The sequence below is a fragment of the Calonectris borealis genome, chromosome 1 (assembly GCF_964195595.1).
Source record: "Calonectris borealis chromosome 1, bCalBor7.hap1.2, whole genome shotgun sequence".
In the NCBI taxonomy this organism is placed as follows: Eukaryota; Metazoa; Chordata; class Aves; order Procellariiformes; family Procellariidae; genus Calonectris; species Calonectris borealis.
Window position 1 is genome coordinate 218,091,346 of NC_134312.1, and position 14,513 is coordinate 218,105,858.

The 14,513-nt window shown below is 47.5% G+C and overlaps 1 protein-coding gene across 3 annotated transcripts in view; it reads right to left on the reverse strand.

The window, feature by feature from the left end:
• Positions 1-1,689: 1,689 nt before the first annotated feature.
• Positions 1,690-14,513, reverse strand: part of GDPD5 (glycerophosphodiester phosphodiesterase domain containing 5) — a 178,697-nt gene continuing 165,873 nt past the window's right edge. For all 3 annotated transcript variants that reach the window (XM_075140355.1, XM_075140356.1, XM_075140357.1), the window contains exons 14-16: positions 12,355-12,437; positions 5,786-5,898; positions 1,690-4,442 (exon numbers count right to left, since the gene is read on the reverse strand). In XM_075140355.1, coding sequence (XP_074996456.1) covers positions 4,327-4,442; positions 5,786-5,898; positions 12,355-12,437 — 312 coding nt within the window. In that variant the 3' untranslated portion in view covers positions 1,690-4,326. The remainder of the gene's footprint in view (positions 4,443-5,785; positions 5,899-12,354; positions 12,438-14,513) is intronic.

Here is a 14,513-nt window from a genome sequence, read left to right on the forward strand (position 1 = left end):
TTTAACGCTGAAATGGTATTCCCAGAGCCAGTCAAATTCATGACACGGTACCGACTACCCATCACCAACCAGTGAGATAGTGTTGGATTTACTTTAATCCTTTTCAACTATCAGTTAAATGCAGCCATTCAGGAGCTGGAGAAAACAGCTGCTTAACAAAGAACAATCCCACGCTGACCCAGACAAGGTCCCCTTCTCACCCAAAGCACCCTCTGTCTGCACCTGGGACCAGATCCTGGGGTAAAGAATAAAAAAATAGAATAAGCACCAAGCAAGCCTTTCCCTTAACACACACATTTAGCAAAGAACTACTCAGGGACTTCCCAAGCTGGATCTCACATCTGGACTCCTTTTTTTAGTGTTTAATAAGTGCTAATGGACATATGAGCCATTTATTCCTCTTTGAACTTGCTTATGGTTTTTGGCCTTCACAGCACCCTGGGGCAATGACTTGCATAATGTGTGTTAAAAATAAATTGCTTCCCGTTTGTTTGGTTTAAAACTGCTGCCTGATCGGTTCTACGGGTGCATCATTGGCCCCACATGGCCACAAACACTGAAAAATTATTCTACAGTTACTGTTCAAGACTCAGGTCTGCACAGTCACCTCCTTTCCACATGACTGCTTTTCAGCTACTGGCTTATAAAACCTGGGTGGAAGAGAACCATAGAACAGTTTGGGTTGGAAAGGACCTTTAAAGGTCATCAGGGACATCTTCCACTAGACCAGGTTGTTCAGAGCCCTGTCCAACCTGACCTGGAATGTTTCCAGGGATGGGGCATCTACCACCTCTCTGGGCAACCTGTGCCAGTGTTTCACCACCCTCATCGTAAAACATTTCTTCCTTATACCTAGTCTGAATCTCCCCTCTTTTAGTTTAAAACCATTCCCCCTTGCCCTGTTGCAACAGGCCCTGCTAAAAAGCCTGTCCCCGTCTTTCTTATAAGCCCCCTTTAAGTACTGAAAGGCTGCAATAAGGTCTCCCCGAAGCCTTCTCTTCTCCAGGCTGAACAACCCCAACTCTCTCAGACTTTCCTCACAGCAGAGCTGTTCCAGCCCCCTGACCATTTCCGTGGCCTCCTCTGGACCCGCTCCCACAGGTCCATGTCTGTCCTGTGCTGAGGACCCCCGAGCTGGACGCAGTGCTGCAGGGGGGGTCTCACCAGAGCAGAGCAGAGGGGCAGGATCCCCTCCCTCGACCTGCTGGCCACGCTGCTGGTGATGCAGCCCAGGACACGGTTGGCTTTTGGGCTGCGGGCGCACATTGCCAGGTCATGTCCAGCTTTTCCTCCACCAGTGCCCCCAAGTCCTCCTCGGCAGGGCTGCTCTCCATCCCTTCATCCCCAGCCTGTATGGATACCGGGGGTTGCCCCGACCCAGGTGCAGGACCTTGCACTTGGCCTTTTGAACCTCATGAGGTTCACATGGGCCCACTCCTCAAGCCTGTCCACGTCCCTGTGGATGGCATCCTCTCCCTCAGGCGTGTCGACCGCACCATTCGGCTTTGTGTCATCAGGAGGAGATGCAACACAACTGTACCGACCTCAAGAAGGATGGATCTCCAAAACTCCCTCTGGTCAGACCTTTAGCTCCCTCATGAAGCATGAAAAAGCAGAAGCACAGGGAGAAGATCAAGGCATCACCATTTTGCAAGTGAACCCCGAACACAAAACAACATTACAGACTGGCAGGGGAATACTGACAGTTTATTTCACAGAGCATTGCAGAGTTTATTTTGGTCTAGCTCTATTTTCATCAAAAAAGTTTCATCCTTTTAAAAAAAAAAAAGGTAGCAAATATTCAGGACGATAACGGTAACAGTCAGTGCATCACGCATAAAGTTTGGGTCTCATCATTAAAAAAAAAATCAATTGTGAAAACAACTCTTAGTTGGATTGCTTTTAACACTTCCAAGCTTTTAAGCACTTGACCTTTCAATAAAGTCATCTCCAAGGATAAAAACAGAACATGCAGGTGATTATCAACAGATGCTGAGATTTAACAACATCTCTCACTTGGCAATGACAATCCATCAGGAATGTTTCAATACAGCACCACATTAAAAGGAGAAGCAACTTTGTTCTCAAAAGCCTTCAAATCCACCAAAATCTTGCAGTTCTGTAGAAAAAACACACTGTTCTTCACAGACTTGAGAGAGTACCATGTAGAAGGACGGTATTTGGGGAAGGTAAGAGGGAGCATGGACCAGGGTCTTATTCCACTTACATTCATAAAAACCCAGGGTAGATGCAAAGGAATTAAAGTCTTGATTTGCACTGCTTAAGAGGATTAAGCATCACAATCCATGTTTTCGTTATCAGTAGGGGTATTTTTCTTTTACATAGAGAAGTTGACCACTTTTGCCCCCAATTCTTCCACACTAAGCCCAAGACTTCAGAGTTTCAAAATGCTGTTGGAATACAGTTTAAAAAAGATGGAGCTGCCAAAACAAGAACTGCTCAAGGCTGGTTTTATCATGGCTTATTTCTGGCCTTTCCAAGCCTGCTTTGGGTGTCAAATGTAATGCACATCAGCATCCCCCAGAACGCCTTCTCCTCTGCAAGGTGACCCCTCCCAGCCACTCACAGGGTCTACAGCCCAGCTTGGCCAGCACCCGAAGACTCAGCCTCAGCTCCATCCCCTCCATGGTAAACAACTTTGATGGTCCCATCGCTTTCAAAGCAGCACACACCAAGGTTCAAAGGAAGCTCGCGCTCAATGGGATTTCTCGCGTTGCACGTTGTGTCGACCAAGATCCAGCAAGGAAGGGAACAACTCTACACTGGAAGGCCACGGGGGACTGAGCCAAGACCCATTCACAGCTCCAGCAGCCTTCCGGCTGGCTTCAGCTGCCTTGGGAACCGGCTCCGTGCGAACAGCAAAGTGACCCAAAAACCGTCTCCTGTCCACGAGGCCTTGAAGGTCAAGAGCAGAGAGAGACCGCCCTTGGGCTGGCTGTGAGCCGTTTCGGGGGGGGATAAAATTCCACTGTCATCTACTTGGTTTCTGAGTTGTTTTGTGGTTGTTTTTTCTTTTTTTTTTTTTTTTTTCTTTTAACCTCTGGTCTAGGATTTTGGTTTAAAGCCTTTTGCATTGGAAACGCGCTGATGAGAGCTCTTACCTTCACGAGCCTGTCAGCATCTGCTGCAAGACCATCACTCCTTTGGAGGACACAAACATGCAGCTTTAAAGATCCTGCTTTTAAAGCAAGGAAGAAAGGTCTCCTTGCAGGAATAAATCATACTCCGGGGTTGCTTCACCTTCCAAACTATTTACAACTCCTTCACCCATGGGCATCTCCTTGGCCCAGAGAGGGCGAAGCTCACGCTGCACCACCACCTCCTCTTCCTACGCGGGTGCGACGACAGGGAAGCAAGGAGCGACTGCGAATGCCACTTGGAGTGGCAGGCACTTTAGCCAGATCTGAGCAGTGATGGTGCCCATGGCATTGCTTTTTGCAAGCCATCTGGGCTCCCGACAGAGCCCAACTCAGGGAGAAGATAGAAAGAAAGAAAAAAGGGAAAATAAATCAAAAATGAAAGCATTGCTGCCAGCAGAGGCCGATCTACAGCCAACGCTCAGGATTTGCCTTGAAGACTGCGGCAGGACATTTCAAGAAGGCCATTCCCCTGTGAGCATCCACGCTTTGGGAAAGGAGGACAGGACAGGGAGAAGGTGCCCAAGTGACCAAGCCAGTGCAACCCCTTCCCTGGCTCTGAACTTCAGCAGGGAAGAGCAGTGCTATCTCCTCTCCCAGGAAAGCTTCTCTCCTCCAAACAGCCTCCTGTTGCATTAGAGCTAAAACTTCATTGCCCAAGAAAGGGGGAAAGGGAGGGAAACAAACAAACAAAAAAAAACCGTAACAAAACCAACACTTCACGAGAACATCACAACGTTCAGCTACACAGTCGCCGCACCAAGGGAAGGGGTGGAGCAGGGCAAGGGAGAGAAAGGGGAGATACGTCCAACATGTTTTTCCCAGAACTCCCCAAGGGGACTCAGGCTGTCACATCAAGATTCAAATAACTTCAGCCATGAGGACAAGGATTTAATGAACACGGTATTTCCACTCATGCCCTGGAAAAATTACACTCAAAAAAAAAAAGAGACAAAAAAAAATTCAGATTTTCTACATATTTACAAAAATAAGCTCCTCAGCCTCACAACCAGGGAGGTGGAGCAGCTAGTGGTGGGGTGTGGGAAGGGGTCTCTGCCCAACCAGCAGTTCCTCAAAGGTTCCCATCCCGCAGCAAGCAGGAGAGCACGGCTCTCGCTGCCGGAGCCAACGCTGGGGCAGCCACGCGCTGGGGTTGGACTGGAGCTCCTCAGTTCATCCGCAGCTTGGTGTCCCGATGATCCGTGGGGGTGACCATCTCATTGGCGTAGCCGTTCTCAGAGCAGAGAGACAGCTCATCCGTGGTCTCCACGCCGTTGTTGATCTCTGGGGAGGGTAGAGAAGCAGGGGTGACATCGTCACAGGAGTGCAAGTCCCAGGAGCCCCCCATGGATGGGGAAACTGAGGCACTGAGCCGCCATGCAATTCCACCACATGGGATCCATCTGATCCTACAGGGATTTCACCCTGGGTTTAGTAACGCTGCACCCATTTAAAACCAGTTCTGAACAGGATCTGCCCCCAAATAGGAGCTTGCCTCTAAATTTCGGACCCTGACAATCCTGCCACCACCAGAGGCAAAGCTGGACCCCCCCCCATACAGGTGATGCTATGCCACAGGCTGAATTAGTCACCTGTGGGAAAAGGGTGCAAAATACCTGAACTTAATCTCTACCCAAATGGCCATTCTGGAAAAGGGGAGAGTCCTACGGTCACTGGTTTCACTGGGGAAAAAGGTGCAACCACCAATGTTTTAACTGCAAACATCCCCCCTAAGCAAGAACATTTGTTTCAGAGTCACAAAACTTTAATATATATCCCCTACCCCTACGGATATTTTATGTCTAGGACATTTTACGTCTCAAACACATTGGGGAGGCTTAATTCTGCTGTGACCAAATGCTTTCCCTCTCTGGGTTCCCTCGATTTACACCTGATTTTCATCATCTCTGGAGGGCAGAATCAGGCCTGCATTTCACACAATAAGCTCTTTGAAGCAAGAGTTGTCTTTTTGCTGTGTTGTGCCCAGTACAATAAATCCTGATCCCTGCTGGAGGTCTCTAGCCCCTAAATACAAAGAAAGAAAACCCATAACAAAGCTCAAGGGGAGATTATATTCACATTCCTTCAAATGTGAGCTTTCCAGCTTCATGCACCAATTTTAGTTTTTAAAGCTAAATCTTCCCCTCTTTGTACACATTTCTGAGATCTTTCTCAGAGGTGGGGTGAGATGTTCCAACACAAATAAACACTGGGAGGAGCACAAGGATATCAGGAACAACATCAATCCACAGGGCCGTGGAATTCCAGGTCTACCCCAAACTCATCACCACTATTTGTGGTGACCTATGCCATTATTTTAAAGGTTTTATAGCTCTTGACAATTCAGAGTGGAGATGATGTAGGACAGTACGAGAGCTGCATGGTATAGCTTGGGAAGTTAAATGCAGGATTTCTGAGCAAATCAGTGCTCAGACCTGCACCAGTTTGGGATGGATGAGCCATGACCATATCCCACAAGTGGTTCAGTGCGGCAGGGTCAGTCCAGTCACCCTGTCCCACCAGCGGGAGATGACACCCGTATCGTGACCACCTCCTCCATCAGCAGAGAGCAGGGTGGCAGCTGAGGGATGGAGCAAAAGGCTCTGACCGACCAGCCCCACCCATACCTGAGAAGATCAGCTTCTCCTTCATGATCTTGACGTCCCGGCTGGACCGGCGGACAGCAGCGCTGAGCATGATCTGCTCTGGGTTGTAGGTCCTGATGCTTCCTAGACGCCACCTGCAAGACAAGAGGGGGATATCAGGGGCTGGTCTCTCCAACCACGGGAGCATCCTCAATGCAAGTGGCCACCAACAAGGTAGAGACCAACAAATCCCAGAGACCCTTGCACCTACGCAACCCCGCATGGTAGGATGTTCAGAGATGAGCATGTTATCTCAGAGGGGTACAGACATACAAGCAGGTCATCTTTAACCACCGTGAGCATCCCAATTCCACTAATTTCACCAAGGACTGCAGATGCCCCAACCCCCTCTCTATCACATCAGCTATCCAGCTGCCCAAAGGAGGTAGGGCTATTTTGACTCTTAGGGTTGGAAAGAAGGAACAGAACAAGACACCAAGCCAAGTAAAGAAACCATAATTTTTTCCTCACTGAGTGACATGCTCACGCTTGTGGGAGAAGAGAGCTCAAAGACAATTTAAGGGCTCCAACCTGAGACACAGCAAAGACACCGACATGAGCTGCTCTGCAAGGAAGTACAAGCAGTCCCAATGCAGGTAGCTGTCACATACAGTGTCACATACAGAATTAAATGTAATTTCTCCCAGTGCACTTCCCTCCCCGAATGCCAGGGCTTCACTTAAATGTTTCTACACAGACCCTCCACTTTTTAAGCCTTAATGAAACTCAGTGTTCACCAAAAGTTTCCACCAGATGAACAACACGAGACTAATGGGAACTTGGCTCGACTTAAAATTAGCCAAACTTTTATTCTCATTACTGAATGCATGTAAAGAAAATTACTGATGTTAGCAATAAGCAGTGGCAGCAAGTTCAAGGGGGATTTTGCTTTTAAAGCTGTTTTTCAGCCTGAGAGCACCCCATAGCAGACCCTCAGCTGCAGAGCTGCTGGCATTAGGAGTGAAAGGTGGGCTGCTGCTGCAGGAGGGGAAAACAGGGCTTGGTGGGCTCGGACAAAGCAGCCATACCCAAGATCCCATTGCAAAGGGGTGCTGTTTAGGCCAGGCTTTCATAGCCCACACCCCACCGATTCATCCTACCTCCTGACCACAGAGGAAGGCTTTCAAGTAAATCCCATTCTCCCTGCCGGAGCCAGGGATGCTGTAAGGCCGTTTGATGGAGAAACAGCAGGATTTAGGTTGGCTTATGGGGTTTCTGATCTTCTGGCACCATCTAGTGGCTCATCCACACAAGAGACGATTTTTTTTTTTTTTTTTTTCCCCCAAAGGTGTCAACCACCTTCTCTTAAATTTCTAATCCCCTACCCAGCCCTAGGCACAGAGGATTTGAGGAGCCCTACACATCTCCAGCCTGGGTCCACAGCATCAGCCTGACAAAGCAACATCCACAAAAGAGGTTCTGCAATTTTTCCAGGAAAATCTGGCTGGTGTCGATTTCATGGGGTTTCCATCCCCTTCCCAAATCCCAGTGGGTAACACCGCACCATCAGGCTTTGACCAGGGTACGGATGAAAGCGGATGCTCTGCTACAGAGAAAAGACGGGGTGGGATGGCAACACGACAACTCACAGACCCATGGACAGAAGCAACACAGAGGAAGCACAAGGAGGCAAAGACATTAGTGTAGAAAAAAAAATTAAAAACAAAAAAAAATTTTTTCTTCTACCATCATCATCTAAGCTGAGCCACTCAGATCTGGAAGACGATCATTTTTGCCCTTACTGTCCCATGCAGGCAGATCCCATTAAGGTCAATGTTAGCTGCAAGTGCATAGGATCTCACAGGATAAGACGTTCCTTAAACTACGATCAAGACCAAAACATATTGCTACAACAAGTCTTTTCTTTGCCCACATCAGGATTTTCAGCATCAGGCTGGGTTGCATGGCCAAAAGGCATGATGATCTCCTGCCCGTAAGTCCTAGACGTCCCATGGAGGGCATGGGCTATTTTGAGGCACAGACAGCCCAACCTCAAAGGGGTGCAGGGACCAAGGGCTTTTCTCCTCCTGCCAAGAGGAACGACCACTGCTCTCTGCTCCCCATCTCGCATGGTGGCTGCCGTCAGACCCAGGGTGGTTAAATATGCACGAGGGGCCAATGACTCCTCTCACAGGGGTGCGTTGCTCTGATTGAACAAGCTAGAAGAGGGTGACCCCTTTTTTCAGGGGTACTTTGAAATACCCTCTTTAGAAGAGCCACCAGTACATTTAATCACAATCCAACTCCAACACCATACGAAACACACTCTGCTGTGCTCAGTAGCCTTTGGGTCTCCAGAAAGCTTTTTAATAGAAAATAGCACCTCTCCTACCCCCTTGGACTCTGTTGTGATCGGCCACGTTTAGGACAGCAGCGCGCAAAAAGGCCAGAGAGACAGCAGGTAGGTCTTGTTCTGGGAGGTTGGCATCAAAGCAGACCAGACGGACACGGGGTGGGAACAGACTAAAAAATACTGGGACAACAACACAGAGACAGCATACACTGTGTTAGGGCCACGACCGGACCCTTGGTTTGGAGAGGAGATGCTAAATGGTAGGAAAGGGGATGGGAGAGGGGTAGGTCGGGGAGAAAACGGGGTTGATTGGTACCGAGGTGATAAGGGAGCGAGCAAAGAGCCAAGCCAACCACAGAGTCCCCACCCTGCGACCACTCTTGTCTAAAGCCTGCCCCAACTCCTCCATGCCTGTCTTCTCCTTATCCACGAGCCAGGGAGCAAGGGGGAGGTGAGAAGGGGAAGACACCCAACCTCCCTGCACCCACAGAAGGGCTCAGGCCAGCCCCATAGCCAGGTCCTGTTTGGGGGAGATGCCGCAGGACATAACGCCACAAGTCCAAGGTGCCTCGTGGAGCAGGCGATACTTGCAGGTGGCCCACCCCGACCCCCGAGGCGGTGGGTGGGCAGAGGGAGAGGGGCAGGTAAGCACAGATAGGGAGTAGCCAAGTCCTCAGAAATACAACCCCATGGCACACAGCGGAAGGAATGGAGAAGGTAACACATGAAGAGTTTGGTCTGAGTAGGGACGCGGTGAAGGCTTTACTGCAGAAAAGCGACAGTGCTTCCCTCCAAGGGGATGAGAACGAAAACAGCCCGTACAAAGAGAAATCTGGGTTTCCAATTGATGGCACTTCAAATCCAGCATCCCAGGCTCATTCCCTTCTTGGGTGCAATGCTATTTATTTTCACACTGCACTTCCAGTTTCGCAGTGGTGTAACTGGGAAGAGACTCCTGAAAGATCCCAAGCTCCGAGTGCAGCAATTGATGAGCCAAACCTTTCCAGCTATTAGCCTTATTAATTCATTCCCAGGGCTAGAGAAGCGCTGCTTTATATAATTGAAGAGGTTGCATTATTTTCTTTAGAATTGGCCAATTTAGAAGAGGTTGGCCTCAAAAATCTCTGGTAAATGCAGGAAGGAAGGGATACTTTGCATGGGATTATTTCCATGGGGAAAGCATTACATCCACTGGGAATTTCCCAATTACAACACACTGCAAGACCTCAAAATAGGGCTGTTTTAAAAGGCAGCGACTTGGATCATTGTAACTGAAGGTCAGATTGCCTTCAAAACATCCACCGGCTTCAGCATCAGGCTCCCGTGGTGCTCATGGCTATGGACCATGCAATGTTCAGACCCTTATGGTCCCCCTGCGAAGCCAGATGTTTGAAAGCATCATGGAAAACTGCATCCTGCCCTGTCCATCTGCAGTGAAGCCATAGCAGAGAGGGAGAAAGAAAGAAAGAAAGGAAGGTTGAATGAAGAGAAAGAGGAGGAAAGCACCAGAATTACCTGATCATGTGATAGCTGTGAGATGCCAGAATGCAGCAGAGAGAGAAAGAGGAGGAACATGCACAACAGTCAGAGCAGTAAGAAAATAAACAAGGCAAAGAGGCAAAAAAAGATCGGTTAGAAGTCATCACAGTTGGTATTTCCCCTCCGGAGAGGCTGCCATGATCCTGTCACCAGGGCTGAAGCAGATCAGCAGGAGCAATCCCTACCCACGGCTACGGAGGAGAGACAAGCCATGCGTAGGAGAGAGGACGAGCACATCAAAGCGGTGGCTCTGTTCCCACCCACCCCCTCATCCTTGCATGAAGGAAGCAGCTCTGTTTTGCCCCAAAAAGGACTTGGAAAAAAAACAAAACAAAACAAAACAAACCAACCACGACACTGAAGGCCAAATGCCAAGCTCCATTTCCTGGAGCTGAATCACATCAGCAGGTAGTAGTTGAGCAATTCTGCTGCAATTTGTTTTTTATATCCTCAATGCTGCTACCAATTCTTTCATGTGGTGGAGAAACTGAAACAGCAGGGAAATGGGTCTCTCCTGCACAAGGTTCTTGGAAGAGCAAGCCCTTTGCTGCAGAAAGTCCAACTTCTGGTGCTAGAGTTTCTCCTCCTTCCTTCTACTGACTTGGGGTTGGGTTGTTCCAAGGGAGAGATCCAAAAGAAGACATTTGGCCCTGCTACGATGGACCCCACGTGGCCAGACCTCTCTGAGCAACTGCCTTTCTACGTCAGATCCAGAGGCTGGGCAGGGAGCTTGGTGCTCCAGGTTGGTGGACCCTGGGGAAAGCTGGTGGCAGTTTCCAGCTCTTTTCACCTGTATCACACTTACACTGAGGTGGAAGAGAAATCCTGCAATAATGCTTTCCTTCCTTACCCTGCTTCCTCTTGCCCTACTCCGTCAAACCTCTTCCAAATTGGAAGAAATTCAACCTGTGCAGAAAGGAAGAGTCCAGCTATTGCAAAGTCCACGTAGCTGTGACTTCTCCCTCTCTCCAAGCATGCATCGTTTCACTCTGCTCTGGGACCTACCGTTCCCATTCAGCAGGTTGAATTAGTTTAATCTCTTCAGCTGTGGTCTCCTGGGTCTGATTCAGGAAAGCTTTCTAAAACTGGGAGATGATGCCAAAGGCTGCAAATATCTCCTCAACTTGGCCTTCAAATTCTGCTCTTCAGAGAGGTCAGTCCCTGTCTCTAGACTGCTCCGTGCATTTCTGTATCTGACAAAGAAATACAGGGTCTAAAGAGCAGGACATCTCTTATTAAACCAACTGATGATTTTGAGGGAGTAGAGGAAGCTTCCAGACAACACAGCCATGATGCCCTTCTGGAGGAAAGGTTTAATCAGCCACAATTCAGATCACAAAACTTCCTAGAAAAATTCTCATCTCATCTCGGTCGGTGGTTTCATTAACTGTTGGGAAATCTAATCTGAGAGGAGAATTTTGAATCTACTGCTCACTCCATTATCCCATGCTGGAATTGGGGACCAGCTGAGCACAGGTCTACCAGCATGGGACTGTGCAGGTCATGAATTTAGACAAAATTATAAATCGACCCAATATGTGGCCTGAAGTCAAATCCATAGTGGGTGCTGGCAGGAGCAATAGCCTAGGTGTAACATGGCAAAAATACCCCGGTAATTATGCACCCACGGGAAGGAAAGAGATTGCTGCAAGCAGATGATCTGGGACACGGCGACAGCAAAATCACTAGCTCATGAGGCTGAAGCAAATTAAATTGCTGCTCCTAACGCGAGGCATTTCAGATATCAAGAAGGAAGGAAAGTGTAGGTCCCTTGAGGTCTCTAGGACAGTTGTTTTTGCATGCCAAAGCAGATGAGATTATAGAGCCAGGGGAAGAGGAGATGCAATTTCAGAGTGACACATTTTTCCAGGAGAAGGCTGCTGCTTCTCGCTGGAGGGAGCGCATCTCTCTCCGAGCTCACGCTTTTTCCCAGAGAGGGTTATTACGCTGTCACCACCGACAGCTAAAATGCCTCCTAGGAGAAAAGGCTCATCGCCGGGAGGACACCGTGGTTTCCTCCAGTATAATCAAGAGGAGGGTAGCTTGGCCAACTCTGCCATGAGGAAGTTGATTTACCTCCTCCTGATTTATCAGTGTCTTAACTTGCTCTGCTCCTTGGTTTTATGCTCCACATTTGTTTTCAGGGACCCTGGCTAACAGAGAGGCTTCTGCCGTGCCCTCGTCAAATCCTTGCTCTCCCTTTTCTTTGGAAAATGGAGAGACTTTCTCTACGCATCAAATTAAGCAACTGATTTGATTTGCTAAATCATAATATTTCTATTTCTTCATCCAAACGGGAACAAACTGATTTAAGAAAACTATAACATGTTCTTTCTGAAGACTATAATGGTGGAATCTCAAAACATCTCCTCTTCTTCCTTTAAAGCATTTTAATCTCTTTCTCAATGTCCATTTCCCTAAAGCATTTACAGTTTCTCTCCCACACGCATTCACGAGCAGAGCAAAGCGCCTATCGCTACTATTTTGAGACCTCTCATTCTTCTTAAAAAGTAGCGACTACATCCAATTCAATGTCACATCTCAGAAGTGGAATTATTTTTTGCAGTCTTTGTAGGGATTTTTAATAAACAGTTTCCCTGCTATTGCAATCCAAGCGCCGGAGGAGCCCGGTGCTCCTCTCTCCCATCTCCACCCCAGGCTCTGAACAAAAACACACGCCACAAATACGTGAGAGTTGAGCTGTAACGATGCTACTTACTTCTGGAATATAAAAACTCCTACAATTACAATAAATGAAATGAGATCAGACGTGATCCAGATTAGGTGGTACTCGTCTGGAGGCTGGAAGACAAAAAACAGAAGCAGACCTTAAACCTTCTGGTTTGTACAATCACAGAGAGACCACATGTAGCTGAAGTTACCACCAGGGCAGAAAGAAAAGCACAGAGCTGCAGGGATCACATATAAACCACAACGTTTATGACATTTCTAATGCTAGCCTGTCATCCAAAACGACGTTATCAGGAAAAACTGCAAACAGGAACAATTTTAAACTCCCTCCTTCTGTGTGCTGACATTTTCTCAGAGCTTTGTGGGCTGAAAGTTTCTTATCTCAGCTGTACCTCGAGGAGAGGATAAGATGCTGTTGGGAAATCCAAGTCTGCGGGAAAACACAGAAACACGTACACATTGCACATGAGACATGCAGGGTCCATTGTGAGTGCTAACGTTGGCTGTTCTGCACAGTCCCCACGCTATAAGCATATACTTCTCAATTTCTGTCCTTTAAGGCACTGGTAGCTCTGGCTTCATTTGCCAGTCTAAGTGGCTGTGGTCATCACACCAGCTAAACCCAGCTGAACCCATCGTCTGAACTCAGCACGGAAGCACACGACTTCACGTTGATTTTTGTGCTGCCCAGGAAAGACAACAAAGTAAAGTGATAATAATAATCAACTCCTGATGATGCTCAGAAGGCACCTACCCAGGACAGCCATCAGCGATGCTAACGAATTTCTCCTATCCCATACCTGGACTAGTCCCAACCAGGAAAAGGTTGCTGATTTCATACCAGACAGATCCATCACAACCACCACCACCGTCATTAATGCCACAAGTAATATTTCATTAGAGAACTAGAACACATAATGCATAAAGATGAGTTCATGCAATGGTAGTGTGACGTGGATAAAACCAGTTGGGAGCCATCAGCTCTGCTACCTCTGTGTCCCAGCAGAGAACAACTTGTTTTTCTGCTCAGTGAATCTTTCGGTGTCTCAATTTATCCTGTGAAAGTGTACCATAGAATTAGCAGGGCAACGCTTTAATTAGCCAGTGCTTCTGATGGAGATTTAATCCTTGTATTTTCCAGCTTAATTACAGAAGAGTGACATTTAATGTTACATTTGCTGCATCTATTAAGACCAACAGACACAAAATTGATGTTTCCCATTTTCTTGGCAGGAGAGTGCCATCATAACTATTTTGAATGAAAACTCAAGAGTCTTCTAAGTTAGAACAAAATCTACATGTTTAAATTTTTCATTTATGCAACTGTTGCTATTTCACAACTGAAGAACCCAAATAACAGGTTTTCCTGGGGGGCAAAAGTTGCATTTCCTATGATATACCCCAAGCGATAGGTAGACAAACACAGCTTTCTGGGAAAACTCCAGCACCTGATGACAGGTATTACATATATTTTTTTGAAGTCCTGTAGAACGCTCAAAGCTAGAAGTTTGTGGTACCAAATCAAGGTTTTATAAGTGACAAAAATGGAATTTCAAGGTGATCAAAATGGAAAAACTGGGATTTTTCGAAGACATGCACCCCACACACATCATTATTAGGAGTGCCCAGTGAGCAGATGCCTCCTCAGCCTTGCAGAGGAGGGAGCACGGATCAACAAAGATCTACTGCGGAGACAACTTGTTGTCCTGCTCCATTCGCACCAAGACCTGCTCAGGAATTTGCTATATTTCACCTGCAGTTCCTCTTTTTTAGACAGGGCTGTTTCAGTGGGATTATTTTGGTTTTGTTTGTTTTTTTTTTTAAATAAAGTCCTACTCCTGAAATCCGCACGTCAAACCCTTCATCAATTCAGTGGAACTGGGCAGAGAGCAACTCAAACCCTGGCTCTGAGGGATACTTACGAAATTGCAGAGAGGGGTCTCACAGTGGGCACCCACTTTAAGGACATCAAGTTAGGGGCTGAACCCCAGCTCAAGCTTTTCAAAGCCCTTTTCTATGCCATGTCTGATGGCCTCTGTTCTTACCAGCAGCTTTCCATTAAGACTAGAGGGGAGAGATACTGTCACTTTCTTCTTTGTTTTTCCTTTTATTTAACTGAAACACAACTTAAATTATTTTTGCAATTGCAAATGGCCCCTGGGTGAATGGAGCAGAACAGATTTGCAC